Source organism: Molossus molossus, unplaced genomic scaffold, assembly GCF_014108415.1.
Source record: "Molossus molossus isolate mMolMol1 unplaced genomic scaffold, mMolMol1.p scaffold_m16_p_9, whole genome shotgun sequence".
Classification (NCBI taxonomy): domain Eukaryota; kingdom Metazoa; phylum Chordata; class Mammalia; order Chiroptera; family Molossidae; genus Molossus; species Molossus molossus.
Window position 1 is genome coordinate 61433384 of NW_023425403.1, and position 14210 is coordinate 61447593.

General features: G+C 46.5%; 1 protein-coding gene across 3 annotated transcripts in view; it reads left to right on the forward strand.

Annotated features, from left to right (window-relative positions):
* The first annotated feature begins 1033 nt into the window (after positions 1-1033).
* The window catches only part of TFDP1 (transcription factor Dp-1), a 42001-nt gene continuing 28824 nt past the window's right edge, over positions 1034-14210 (forward strand). The window contains exons 1-2 of one of the 3 annotated variants that reach the window (XM_036249913.1): positions 1034-1098; positions 1967-2041. In XM_036249913.1, the coding sequence (XP_036105806.1) occupies positions 2030-2041 (12 nt within the window). In that variant the 5' untranslated portion in view covers positions 1034-1098; positions 1967-2029. Of the gene's footprint in view, positions 1099-1966; positions 2042-8613; positions 8820-14210 lie in introns of those variants that run through there. The other 2 variants (XM_036249914.1, XM_036249912.1) reach the window with 2 other exon arrangements.

Here is a 14210-nt window from a genome sequence, read left to right on the forward strand (position 1 = left end):
GTAATCTTCGCTGAAGCTGAGCGTGGGTATGGAGGTTGAGGGCCAGGCAAGCACCAGGTGGACAGGGCCTTAGATGCTGCATGCACACTCACCCTGTCTCCTTGGAGCACCTGACCACTCACTTGCACCCTCCTCTCCTTCTTGTGCACATACACACGAACCGGACCAAACATGTCCATGTGCACATCCCAGCCTGCCTTTGTCAAGTACACATACAGTCCTGGGTGGACAGACCTAACCTCCTCTCCTACACGTGTTCACACACCCAGTCTCCTCCATGTGCACACACCTGCAGGTGCTCACACCAGCCCCCCTCCTCCTTGTGTGCATATAAGCACCTGTGCCCACTCGTGCACACACTCCTGCAAATACACCCATGTACACGTGCACACAGCTGGCCTCCCTTTCCTCACTATGCACACACACAAGTGCTCACACATCCTCCCACTCTCATCCGTGTATACTGACAAGTGCACATACCAGGTCCCTCTCCTCTTGTAAGCACATGTGCACACACACTCCTGACTCCTCTCTTATGTGTGCACACACCCCCTCCCGACCCATTTCCTGTGTGTGCACAACTGTATATACATACGGCGGCCCCGTGCGCACAAATGCACACACTCCTGCCCCGGTCCTCCGTGTGCGCACATGTGCACACCCTACACTGGCTCCTCTCCCACGCGCGCGCACCGCCGCATCCCGACGCCAGTCCCTGGATCACCATCTCCGCTCGGCGTGCACGCACACGCGCACGCGCAGCCCATCCCCCTCCGAGCCGAGCGCGGGCCACCCGGCGGGAGGAGGAGGAGGAGGAGAAGGACGAAGAGGAGGAGGAGGGAGCCGAAGGCGCGAAAACGCGCGCAGGCGCGCTGCGGGAGCCGGGCCGCCACCCACGTCACCGCGCCGCGCACGTCACGCTGCCCGACGCCCGCTCGGCAGGGTGAGCCCCGCGCCCGGCGCCTTGCAGGGCAGGACCCCGGGCCGGAGTGCGCGCCGGGACTGCCCGCGTGTCCGCGTCCGCGTGTCCGCGCCCGCGTGTCCGTTCCCGCGCCCTCGTGTCTGTCCCCGCGTGTCCGCGCGCCGACCACCAACCAGGTGCGGCGGGCAGGGGTCCGGCGAGGGCCGGGGTCCCAGGAGGGGCGCGGACACGCGGGGCGCCCACCGGCCCCGGTCCCTCTTCCTTGCCGCGTGTGCGCGCTTCTCTCGGCTCTCCCGCCTTCCGCCCCCGATCCTGGGCGCCACCGTTGGGGGTTCCCAGGTGACCCGGCCGTGGGGTTGGGGGTCCCAGGTCCCCGGCGGGGCCTGCAGGTGGCCTTCAGGCGGAGCAGCAGCGCCGGCGTGTGCACCCGGCGGGGATCGGGGTCAGCCCGAGCGCACGGGGTCCGGGGGTCGTGGGGGCGGCGCTGACCCCGACTTGGCCTGCCTGACTGCCGGTTCCGGCGCGCGGGAGGCGCTCGCGGCGATGCGGCCGCGGCCTAGTGACAGGCCGGAGGCCAGACCCCGGAAGCCCACCTGTCAGAGTTACCGGCCGGCCGAGTGGGCGAGGGGAGCGAGCCAGCGGGACCCGGGCGCTCCTTGGGGTGCGCTTTTGCGCAGGGACAGCAGGGCTGCATCCAGGCGCTGGCAAGGGGTCCCCTGCTGCGCCCTGGTTGCGCGGGCGCAGGCTGGGTGCCAGGCCCAAGCGGGTGCTGAGTCTTTGTGTGGGCGTCGGGAAGGACTGGGGTCTGCAGGAAGCGGGAATGGGCATCCTGGTGTTGGATGCATTTCCATTTGTTGCGATGACTTTAGAATCCCAGGTGTGGGGGTTTCTGCCAGCCGCGCTTTGAGAATGGACCGTGGGTTTCGAAAGGAACGTGCCTGCTACCTGGAGGGGCAGTCAGGATGGTACTGGGGAAATGTTGATATTTTTTTAACTTCTTTTTTCATCCTTACTCATTTCTTGTTTTTCTTTCCCTTTTACCAGAAAAATCATTTTTCTTCTCTGGAGGGTGAACATTTATAGCATTGATTTCACGGAGCTGGTAACATGGCAAAAGATGTAAGTATATTTGCTTGGGTTTACAGACAGACATTTGTCTACCACTACATTCTTTGTAGATTTTCCACTTTAATTCAGAATGACAACACAAACCACAGTACTGTTTATTACCAGCCCTTTAAAGCAGATGACACAGGATAAAAGTGAAAAAGATGAAGGAGCTCAGCTTTTACAGAGAGTGTGATTTGCTTCACCTGGGTTTTGCAGTCTTCAGCACTGATGATAGACGTTGCATGAGGCTTAAATGATATCACTAACTTTTTCTTCATCTTTTCAGACTGTATTAACTTATAATTTTGAATATCTTTGCTGAAGGTCATCCTGAATTCAGTGAGGTGGAGGGCTGGGACCAGGGCGACTGGTCGTGTGCACAGTGCCCCTGAGCACCTGTTTTGTGGAGAGTCTAGGAAGTTAATTCAGCTAAGCACTTGTCTTGGCCACATTTTTTTCTCAGAAAAATTAAATTTGGTGATTAATGAAATGTCGTAAAAAAAATCCTACGTTAGTTTGCTTTGTATTTGTCATGAAACAATAGACTATACTGAATACTTTTTTAAACTTGTTCCAAGAAATAGACTTCAGGTCTAAAAATATAGCCTATTTTATTGGTTATGTAGTTCTTACTACACTTTGTAGTATTAGTCAGAGTCACTGAAACCCCAGTTCTATCTTTTAGTGTTTTTCAGAATGCATTGTTTTGTAAACATTAGTGAGAAGAGGCTGTTTGCTTATTTACATATTTATTGCATAGAGTTGGAAATACAGCTCAGATAAACTGCATCTACCTGAAACACAACTAGAGGAAGTAAAAATGTGCCCATGTCAATGGAACCAAATAATAGGCCTTATTGTCTTTTCATCATTTCAGATGATAAGTGTGTGAAAGTCTGACCGAGAGCGCCCCATGTTCTTTCCGACTTTGGTCATGCTCTCACACTTGGCCCCTGTCTTCTAGTGCTGGGTTTGGTTTGGTAGAGAGTGTGCATGAACACACAGTTGTATTCTGTGTGTGTTTTAAGTTAGAGTCGTAATTAGTATTTCATGTTAGGTTGATTTTTATCATTTCTAATTGCATTTATTAATGTATTCCCCAAAGAGGCAAGACAGGTTAGTATGTGCTTAGTAATGGATTAATAAGGCATCTTTAAGAGGGTACTGCTGGACCCCAGTGCTTTTGTTAGAGTGCAGTTCTGGGGTTGTGTGTTTCAGGGAACCCAGTTTATGTGCTCTTTTTTATTAACTGACTAGAGGAGAAGGGGAGGCTCCTTGTTTGAGAGGCTGTCTTTGATTCCTTGTTGACCTCTAGAGGATATAAAGAGATAGTATCGGCCTGCCGTCTGATTGCAGGGAAGACTCATAAACAACCTTCTCCCATGCTCACTTTCAGAGAAGCAGACCCTGCAAAGTGCAGAGCAGCTGAGGGCTGCTTGGTGGCTGGTTGGCGGGATGGTTCCCCTGGACCTGATTCTCGGTCATGGGAGCTATGATGATAATGGTGTAGGTAGTTCAGGCTGAGAAATAGCATGAGGAAAAACAGGTGAAGTGGCCTTCCCCATCCTGAGAGCTGGTTGATGTCAGGAGTGGCTGAAACCAGGTTTCACCAGGGATGGTGGACCAGATTGGAAATGGAGATTGTGGTCAAGTCCTTACTTTACTTACAAGAGCATTTAATTTGCTTTGGCCTTTTCTCTAGTTACCTTATTTTTTTAAAGTAGGAGAGTGATATTTGAGTTTGGAAAGATAACTTTGGTAGCCAGTGTTGCAGGGGAAAATAAAAGTAGTTAATTTAAGCAGTGGTGCTTCAGGTTTTCTTAGGTGTAAGATCAAAGCCCAAAGCACAGGTGGGAGCTGAACCCCTCAAGTTGAAGGGGGTGGGCTGGGATCTCAGCTTTGCAGAGCTCTGGGGGCTCCACGGGAGGCTGTTGGATCCTAGGGACTGGACGGGGCTGGAGTTAGGTTTTGGGGGTCACAGTGGAAAACAAACTAAGAGGACCAGTGAGGGGTCAGCCTGGCAGATTTTGGTGAGGAGGATGAGGAAAAATGGTGTGGCAGCTTTCTGCCTCCAGTGGAGGTTCAGGGTAACTAGCAGGTTTCATGTGTGTAACCAGAGAAATTGCTGGATAGGCGTGAGCCCATTGACTGGAGGTGAAAGGGTAGTGGGTGTGGGTAGGTTTTCAAGGACAGAAACCACCCCTGAGGGAGACAGGAAGTGTGCTGGGCTGGACAGGGACTGGGGAGGGGCAGTGATGACTGTCCTGATGGGTGAGCTGGACTGCACTAGGGCCTGTGGACGGTTATCTAGGCACGATGACTCTTGCAGGCTAACCCACTGAACAGTGTCTTTGGTCTAAGGGGCTTGATGTCATCTAGTCTGTTGGAAAGAGTTAGAGCTTTTCACCTGTCCTGATGTAGATGCATCTCAGATTAGAATTCTGTAAGAGCCAGGCCTGCTGGTTCCTGTGTGTATTTCATCTCCCTCCATTCTTGGTGTGTGGGATAGAGATGGAAACACCTGAATTAATGATACCTGCGCTCCTTTGTTCACACATCCATTGTTGCTGTTTGTTGAGTGCCTGTGCCCAACAGTGAGTTAGTTCCTTAGGAAGTTTGCAGTTCATGGGATGCAGCAGGGCCAGGGGTTGCGGGCCTCTCCCTGAAGCAGTGCATGAGGAGGAGAGCCACGGTGGTGTGTGGGGGATGGGGAAGAGCCTGGAAGTGGGGCTCCTGTGTGTGTACTCTGGCACCAACTGTAAACCTTATGTCTTCTGTTTCTGGAACACAAATATTTGTGTATTTTTAAAAAAGATATCTGAACAAAACACTGTAATTCCTTTGTTTTTTTTAAAAAAACCCCACATTTTCCAGCAATATATGAAAATAAGCATGATTCCTTGGTAATTAGTAGTTAACATTTCATTTCAAAAGTGCGTGTCTTCAGCTGGAGGTATGCTAGGATGTGCGTTTAAAATAGCATGAATGAGTGGGCTGCCGAGAGGTGTCCTCAGGGTGAGTCCCTGTCTGTCCGCCTGCTTCTCTGGTTTTACTCTGGTCAGACAGAGGAGGCAGATGGCACCCGGGGAGGTGTGGTGAGAGGGTGGAAGCCCAGGCTGCTCATGGACCTGAGACACCCACTCCTCCTGTCTCAGTGAAGCAAAGATGGGGGTGGGCTCCAGGCCATCAGAGCCTTCTCTCTTGCCTTCAGCATTCATTTATTTGAACTAAGTTGGTATATGCTTGAGGTGAAGAATTCAAGTGGTAAAAGTTCAAATCCATCATTCATAGGCGGTTTGGAGGAGGAGGAAGCAGAGAAAGAAAGATTCAGCAGCACAGAAGCACCGAGTGGAAATTACAAAGCCCCAAATTTGGTCACTCAAAAGTGACCACTCAAAAGCAACAATTTTGGGGGTTAGGTCCAGAAATTTAATGTAAGAGTTACTGGCTGCTATTGGTATTTGAGGCAAGAATTTCCTTGCTGAGGGGACTGGCCTACACAGTGACTGGTCCCTCCCCAGGCCCGAGTCGCCTGCAGGGCCACTCTGCTTGTATTTGCCAACATCCTGGTGGGGGTCAGTGCAGCCTGAAAAAGAACTACTGATTTGGTCGTTAAACTTCCCCGAGGTCTTCCATCATTGCACTCTTGGGATCTAGTGGCCCTCGTGTGTGTGTGTGTGTGTGTGTGTGTGTGTGTACGTGTACTCACTGACCGCATGCAGGCTGTCCCTTGTTCTCACATCTGAAGCTCAGGGACCATTCTTGGAGTGCATCTTGGAATGTTTTCCCACAATTCCTGTAGAGAGAATCTAGGCAGGTCAAAGGGCATGGCAGCATGTACTTCAGCCCTGGAACTGTGTGATCTATGCTTCCGCAGCCCTGAGCCTGTTCTCTCCATCATGGGGTCTTGTCACTCTCATAGGTGAAAAATGTAGCTTATTGTTTATTGATGTATAAAACGAGGTATCTGTGAATTTTGTTTTGTGTCAACCACAGGGCCCATGAACACAGGTAGGTAAGATTTACCTTCTTGAGAATACAGTCACATTTTTAGCACTGAGGAAGGCTTTAAGGTTAAAGTAAACTTTAAAGGAAATATAAATGTAATTGTTAGATATTCGTATTAAAGATTGCAATTGTGCCCTGGCCAATTTGGCTCAGCAGTTAGAGCGCTGGCCTGCTGTCCAGAGAGACCTGGGTTCGGTTCCCGCTAAGGGCACGTACCTCGGTTGCAGTTTGTCCCCGGCCCTGGTTGGGTTGTGCGGGTGGCAGCCACTCGATGTGTCCCTTTAACGTCGATGTTTCTCTCTCTCTCTCTCTTCCTCTCTCTTCCTCCCACCCTATCTGAACAAAAAATGGAAAAAATGTTCTTGGGTGAGGATAAAAGAAAAAAAAAGATCGTAATTATGTGACGTATAAAGTGGAAGGTATCTGTCATGACTGTTTATATGTGTGCATCCGTGTGTGTGCGTGTGCATGCACATCTGTCTGCCTGGGCTACCCCCCTTTCCCGCCATCTTTTTCCAATCTGTAGCTCCTCTTGAGCAGTTGGGTGTTGTTGGCCTTTGGAAAAGTATAGTTATAAGGTAAAGGATCTGCATAGCGGCCGTAGTTCTTTTAAAACGAGCTGGAAGGGGCATTGGGTGAGGGAGTGTGGCTCGGAGAGGTTCAGGTACTTCCTCAAGGTCACAGACAGAGCCTGTGTCTCTAGCTCCCAGTCTCAGAAGTTCCTCATGGCCCAGGAAGGAGGAGGAGGAAGAACAGTATTGCCTCCATCTCCACTGGAAGATGGAGTTTTTGTCCTTGTCCCATATCGTGAGGTTTGTAAAGAACAGGGAGCTAAATAGTTGATTTTTAAAATTATAGGGGGGCTTTTGCCAGGAGATGTTGAATGGTGGCTTCAGACTCTGGTGGGTTTTCCTGGGCCCCACCCCTCCACACTTCAGGTGTGAGAGAAGAGGGTCAGCCTGGTGTGACCCAGACCCGAGGACTAGCCACAAGCACTTGACCAGAGGACCTCCTGAGGGAGGAAGATACCTAGCTCCCAGTGTGATCTTGAGGTGGGGCAGTGCTGGGTCAGCTCTCAGCAGACAGGGTGGCTGTGTAATTTTTATTCAGAGTTCATGGGTCTCAGTTTTAGAAGGTGCTCTATGAGTCTACTAGTGTTCTGGAAAAATTCCTAAATTATAATTATTGAGAGCTGGAGATTAAAGAAAAAGGCATCCTATCTAAGCTTTTGAGGGATGCTATAATGAGGCCTGGTTTAATACCAATAGGAGACTAATGAGCTTATCTAAAAATACATGTCCTGGGTATCGTTTTACAGACCTAGACCTCGGTGATGAAATTCAGGGCTGAAGAAATAAACCTGGCATAGCAATAACCTGCTGTTTCCTCCAGTCTTTGATGAAGTGAGTTCTGGGAACAGGCACTAGTTCAGTCGTTTAGTACAGCCTTTTCTTCTGCTTGCCCTCATAAAGGAACAACTTCACATTTGAGATTAAGAGGGTAGTAAATTTAGCTCAAGTCATTCAGGTTTAAATAGAGAAGAAATCCATGATGGTATGTTTGTTTTTGCAGCAGGGTTTTCATGTACTTTTTTTCTACGTGGAGTGAAAATGGAGAATTCTGAGATGGTATTGGACAGCAGAAAGTTGCAGCCTAATTAAAAGTGCTGCCCTGAAACATCTTGCTTTAGAAGAGGTATTATACAAACACCTGGTAAAAAATTCAAAAGATAAAAGGGATATCTTTTTCCCTCAAATAATCAGCTCTTTTTAAGCTGTATGTTTCTGGTGTGTAAAAAAAAACTTATCTTCAGAGTTGATTGTGAAACAGTTAGGAAATTTGTGGTCTTGGTGCACAGACTGACTGTAGTGTAACTTCTAGATGATATTTTCCTCACATAATCACCTTTTTAAGGAGTCCTTTGCTCTTGGTATTTAATAAAATTATATTATTTTTCAATGTAGAACAATTAGAAGATTCTCATTTGTAATTGGTACCTGGCTTTTCTTGCCTGTAGTTTCTTACTTTTTTAGGAGAGACTTGATTTCTAGGGAGGAGCGAGCAGGGGTAGGTCAGAGATGGTACTTGGCCTACACATATCATGACCTTGTGGGTTCTTGCTGAGGGCACGAGAACTCTGGGATGTATGTCTGGGATGTGAGGTGTTGGCATTGGCTGAACTGGAGGTGAGACTTACCCCCAGGCACCTTCTAACTCAAATGATTATCATTATTAGGGTATCAGCCATAACTCCTGTGTCTACATGGCATCGGCCTGGAAAGGAGTCGGCCGTCAGCAAACATTTGTTGACTGGCTGCACCTCCTGCAGACCCGACTCTGCGCAAGGACTTGTATTTGGAGGCTGACTGGCTTGTGAGTTGTTGCACAGTTCACGGGTGCGCTTCAGACCTACCACAGGTGATTTGGAGACTCCAGAGTGAAGAGTTGTGTTTACCTCTTCCTGTCAGAGTCTGTTGTTTGAACGTAGTATCCTGTTCATCAAAATCCTGTTTTTACATGATTCAGATTTAAAGGGACTGCTTTATCCTCAGGTTCTAAAATTTACCACCTCTTAACACACGCTTGAACTGTGCACCCTGGTGTCCCTTTATATAACATCACATCACCGGGGCCTAAGAAAAGGAGACAGAGAGACGATCTCTGCTAGCAGTAACCAAGGAGGTCATTATGCCTGTAAGTCAGAAACCAGATGCAGTTTCCAGAGCCTCATGTCCCTACAGCCCCCAGCTCAGCTCTGCCCATTGCCTCCCCTGCCCAGGTAAGGTGACAGATGTGTTGGCCTCCTTCATGGTTCATCCTGCAGAGGAACCTGTCATTCCCAGGTTGTTCTGTGTGGTTGCAGTCTATTTTCAGCGTAAACCGAGAATTTTGTTTTTAATGAATGACAGTCCTGTCACACCAGCAAGCTTTTCTGTCACAATCATTGGATTGTCCATTTAGCAGAATGTCCACAGTAAAGAATTTGAAGTACTGAAAAAGTTGAAGTAATACTTCTTCTATTTATAAAAGTAATATTGCCCTGGCCAGCTTGACTCAGTGGTTGGAACGTTGGCCTGTGGATTGGAGGGTCAAGGGCATGTACCTGGGTTGCAGGTTTGATTCCGGCCTGGTCTGGGTCATGTGAGAGGCAAACAATTGACGTATGTCTCTCCCATCGATGTCTCTCTCTCCCCCCCACCCTCCCTTTCACTCTATCTAAAAAAATCAATGGAAAACTATCCTCAGGTGAGGGTTAACTAACTAACTAAATAAATAAATCAAAGTAATGTTAATTATACAAAAGTTAGAGAGTTCCAGGAAAGTAAAAAGAGGAAAAAAGTATCAGCTGATACCTGAGATGAATTGTTGTTATTTTGTAGTATATTCCCGTTGGATTTTTATTTAGTCATATGTAATAAAGGCATGTTTTACAAAGATGTAAATGTACTGTCCGTTCCATTTTTAATCTTCCTTTTCTCTTTAATGTGTCGTCAGTATTTCCCGAAATCAGTCCTTTTTTTTGTTAACTATTTTTAGCAGCTGTATGTTTATTTGACATGTTGGAAAATTGTAGATGGTCAATTATTGAAAAAGTGAGTTAAGATGGGAAATGATAAAAGTGATGCATACCTTAACACATCATTTTAAATTCAAACAAATGTGTATTCACTCCCCACTCCTTTGGTTATAGAGTGAAAGCCCTTTCTTGGTGATGGAGTCACTTAATTTGAGTCTCTTGCCCATAATATCCTGTTTTGATTTCTGTAGAATGGATGGTGTACATAAAAGACACTGATGCAATCTCTAGATTGTTTGCAGTTTTCCCCAGGCTTTTCTCTGAATTTATGGGGAGTAACACTGGTTAACAAAATATACAAGTTTCAGGTGCACAGTTCTACAACACATCTGTACACTGTATTGTGTGTTCACTACCCTAAGTCAAGTCTCCATCCATCACCATTTATCTCGTCCCATACCCTCTTCCACCTCTCTTTCTTCCCCTCCTCCAGCAATCACCTATTGTCGTCAGTGTCCATGAGTTTTTTCCTTTTTTTGCTTAATCCCTCCACTTCCCCTACCTAGCCCCACAATCCCCCCCCTTCCACCTGAGAGCTATCAGACTGCTATCTGTCTATGAGTCTGTCTCTGTTTTGCTTGTTAGTTCATTTTGTTCATTGGATTCCTCATATGAGTGAAATTACATGGTACTTATCTTTCTCTGGCTTATTTCACTTAGCATTATGCTCTTCAGATCCATTCATGATGTTGCAAAGAGTAAGATTTCCTTCTTTTTTAGGGCCGAGTAGTATTCTCTGTAAATGTACCATAGCTTTTTTATCCACTCATCTACTGACGGACACTTGGGCTGTTTCCAAATCTTGGCTATTGTAAATAATGCTGCATTGAACATAAGGGTACATTTATTCTTTCAAATTAATGTTTCGGGTTTCTTCAGATAAATTTCCGGAGGTGGAGTCTCTGGGCCATAAGGCACTTCCATTTTAAATTTTTTGAGGTAACTATATTGCTTTCTACAGTGACTGCACCAGTCTGCATTCTCACCAACAGTGCACAAGGGTTCCCATTTTCTCCACATCCTCGCCAGCCACTGACTTGTTTGTCCCAGGGTTTTAATAACATATAAAGCTGCCATAAATGGATTTTTAGAGATGAACACAGCTGAGTGTTGGATAGCATGCTGCTGAACTTTCTGGAGCACGGATGTGCAGGTTATCTGAGAGAGACCTGAAAGCTATCAGCATCTTTTAAGAGAGTGGAGAATATCTGTTGATTTGTCAACCCCCCCTATTCCATGCTGGATATGCCCTAACTCCTCAGTTCCCAGCATTGGGGATGCCAGTGGTTTCCAGTTAAATCTCAAATTTGCACAAATCTATGATGCTATCTTAGGATAAATTCTTGGAAGTGTCATACTGTGTTGGATGTGTGTGGCCGTGCTTGGATAGGCATGAGTGTGCCTGGATGTATGTGGACATGTGAGGACATGTGTGATGCAGCACATATATGTACTGTATCTTTGAGAAATTATCAGATTACTTTCCAAAATGGTTGTATCAGTTTTTACTTATTTTCATCAAATTGTAGGCAAGAGCCCATTTTAACATTTGTTCCCTTTTCAACATTGAGTTCGATAATGATCATTTAAAAACCCACAAACTTGCTGTATTTGATAGGTGAAATTTTAAATGGCATTTTGTTTTTATTTGAATTTGTTTGGTTTAAAAGTTGGATATTTCCCATTTCAAACATTGTTTCACTGTGAATGGATGAACATATCCTGTGTTCATTTTTTTTTTATTCGGGTGTTTATTTCATGTTGATTTGCATCCACTCGTTTTTTATATATATATATATATTTTTTTTTCTTTATTGATTTTAGAGAGAGAGGAAGGAAGAGGGAGAGATAGAAACATCAGTGAGAGAGAACATCAATTGGCTAGCTCCCACATGCCCCCCCACTGGGGATCAGCCCACAACCTGGGCATGTTCCCTGACTGGGAATTGAACCGGCGACCTCTGTGTGCATGGGTCGATGCTCAACCAGTGAGCCACACTGGCTGGGCCACTCTTTATATATTAAGGGTATTAAACCTTTGTTCAGCATTTCACAGTAGAATGTTTAACATGAGTTTGCTTTTTTTCATGCAGCAAGAGTTGTAAATATAAAAATCACCTCAATATAAACCAACGGAGAACACACCGTGGATTTTAACATTAAATACAGGTAGTATTTAGGTAGTTTAAATGTTTTTCCTTCACTTGACTGATATAGTATATATTTGTTCATCTTTATACAGTGTGATCATCAAGACTCATTAAGGCCTAAGTTCAAATAGTAGTTTGTATTCTTGTAGCTTCTTGAGTAAATGATTACAGCACAGTATAAGTGTAGCCCATCAGATCTTTCTGACTGTTGCATAATATCTTACTTCCTTTGTTTAAAAGTGTTAATGACTTGGAGTATCTAGTATGGGTCTTATTTTTCTGTTGTTTCATTTACTTTTCAGAAAAATCAGGGTTTGAGTGAAAATATCTTATGTAGCCTGTATTGATAAAATCTAAATCCTATTTTGCAAGGAAGAGGGAGTTATTTGTGTGAGAGTACAACCTCAGACTTTGTCTCATGGCTGAGTTTGGGGGTCAGCTGTAAAGGCACACTTATCTTTGACCCCGTGTACTTTTAAATTAATCCAGGTAAAGAAGTTATTTATTTTTGGAGGTTATAACTTTTCAGTTTTTTTAAAAATCTGTTGTTTTTTTTATCCTCACCCGAGGACATTTTTCCATTTTTTGCACAGATAGAGTGGGAGGGAGAGAGAGGAAGAGAGAGAGAGAGAAACATCGATGTGAAAGGGACACATCGAGTGGCTGCCACCCGCACGACTAACCAGGGCCGGGGACAAACTGCAACCGAGGTACATGCCCTTAGCGGGAACCGAACCCGGGTCTCTCCGGACCGCAGGCCGATGCTCTAACCGCTGAGCCAAACCGGCCAGGGCAAAAAATCTGTTGTTTTTTAAATTTAGATACTTTGTTTGGAATGATGTGCTGTATAAAAGATAAATGTTTGTCTTAATATTATCCAAATAAGTAGCCTGTGAGTTAAGACAGCTGTGGAATACTTGGGTGTTTCATCCTCTTTTTATTATACCCTGATGTTCCCCTCCCCCAACACACACGCAACACGTAGCTTGGGTAGGAGGGAAGTCACAAAATTAAACAATCTCATGCGGTTTTGTAACCCCGGAAAGCTTTGAAATCCTGTCTGTAGACTTAGGTGTTGCAGGGCACTTCCACGCCGGAAGTGTAGACTCCAGAGACACTTTCCTCCCATGGATATAACTCTCCTTTTCTTAGCAGACTGCTAAGTGGCCCCTATGGGAGCTGCATGACTCAGTCGGACTTTGGGGATGGGAAGGGTAAGGAGTCGGTCAGTGTGGCAGTGGGCCTCTTAGATGACTATAGGCCCCCTCTCGTGCAGTGATGGTGGCTCCGGCCTTTGTTGGAGTGAGGTATGGACGGGTGTGGACCATGGTCCTAGAAACCCTGCCTGATCTGTATTTTTTTTTTTAATCCTCACCCGAGGACATTTTTCCATTTTTTTGTTCAGATAGAGTGGGAAGGAGAGAGAGGAAGAGAGAGAGAGAGAGAAACATTAACATGAAAGGGACACATCGAGTGGCTGCCACCCGCACAACTAACCAGGGCCAGGGACAAATTGCAACCGAGGTATATGCCCTTAGCAGGAACTGAACCCGGGTCTCTCTGGACCACAGGCCGACGCTCTAACTGCTGAGCCAAACCGGCCAGGGCCCTAATCTGTATTTTTGAACACTTCTTCCCCTAGGAAGGGAAAGGGCCAATGGTGGCAGGCTGTGCTGTTCTTGTCACAGCTGTTCGTCCCCTGCCATCTACCCATCTGGGTGCCATGCAACCTTCAGACCCTGGGCCCAGCAGGCTTCTGGAGCCTTCCCTGAGAGTTGTGGAGGAGCACTGGCCCTTGTTCAAGTTCTGGGCTTGGATGACTTAGTTTTTGTTAAAAAGGGAGTCAGGTTCTTTGTAAAAGGGAAAAAATTATCCCGCAATAACTTATCCAGTAGAGAAGTCAGATTAGTGTATTGTCATTTTTAAAATTAGCTAATAAAATCAACATACTAGATGAGCAGAAATTGTCTCTACCTCTGGTTGTGTTACTCTCAAGAGAAACCACAGGCCTGGGTTCCGCCCTCTGGAGGGGAGGTGTGCCCGAGTGCATGCGAAGCCACAGGCCCTTGGGTGTTCTCCTGGAAACCATTTCTGCTTCAGGACAAAGGCAGTGCTTTCGAGTGGACCTACACTGCCTTGTTCTGAGTCCCAGCTCTGCCACTTCCTGGTGGTGTGACCTCAGGCAGAATCTACTCCAGGGCTTGGCGACTCATCTATAAAAGAGGTAACAAGCGTACTTTTCTCTCAGGAAAGCAAAGATTAAAGGACCAGATGCATCACATGCTCAGCCTGGTCCTGGCAACTCTTGGATGGATTCTGAAGAATAAAACTAAGGCTTTGAAGGAATCTGTATTTCATCACAGGCCTGGGCCTCTGAAACATCCTTCTTGGCCATGAGTTGGTCTACTCAGAGCTCTGGGGGTAGACCTCAGTCCTAGTGTGA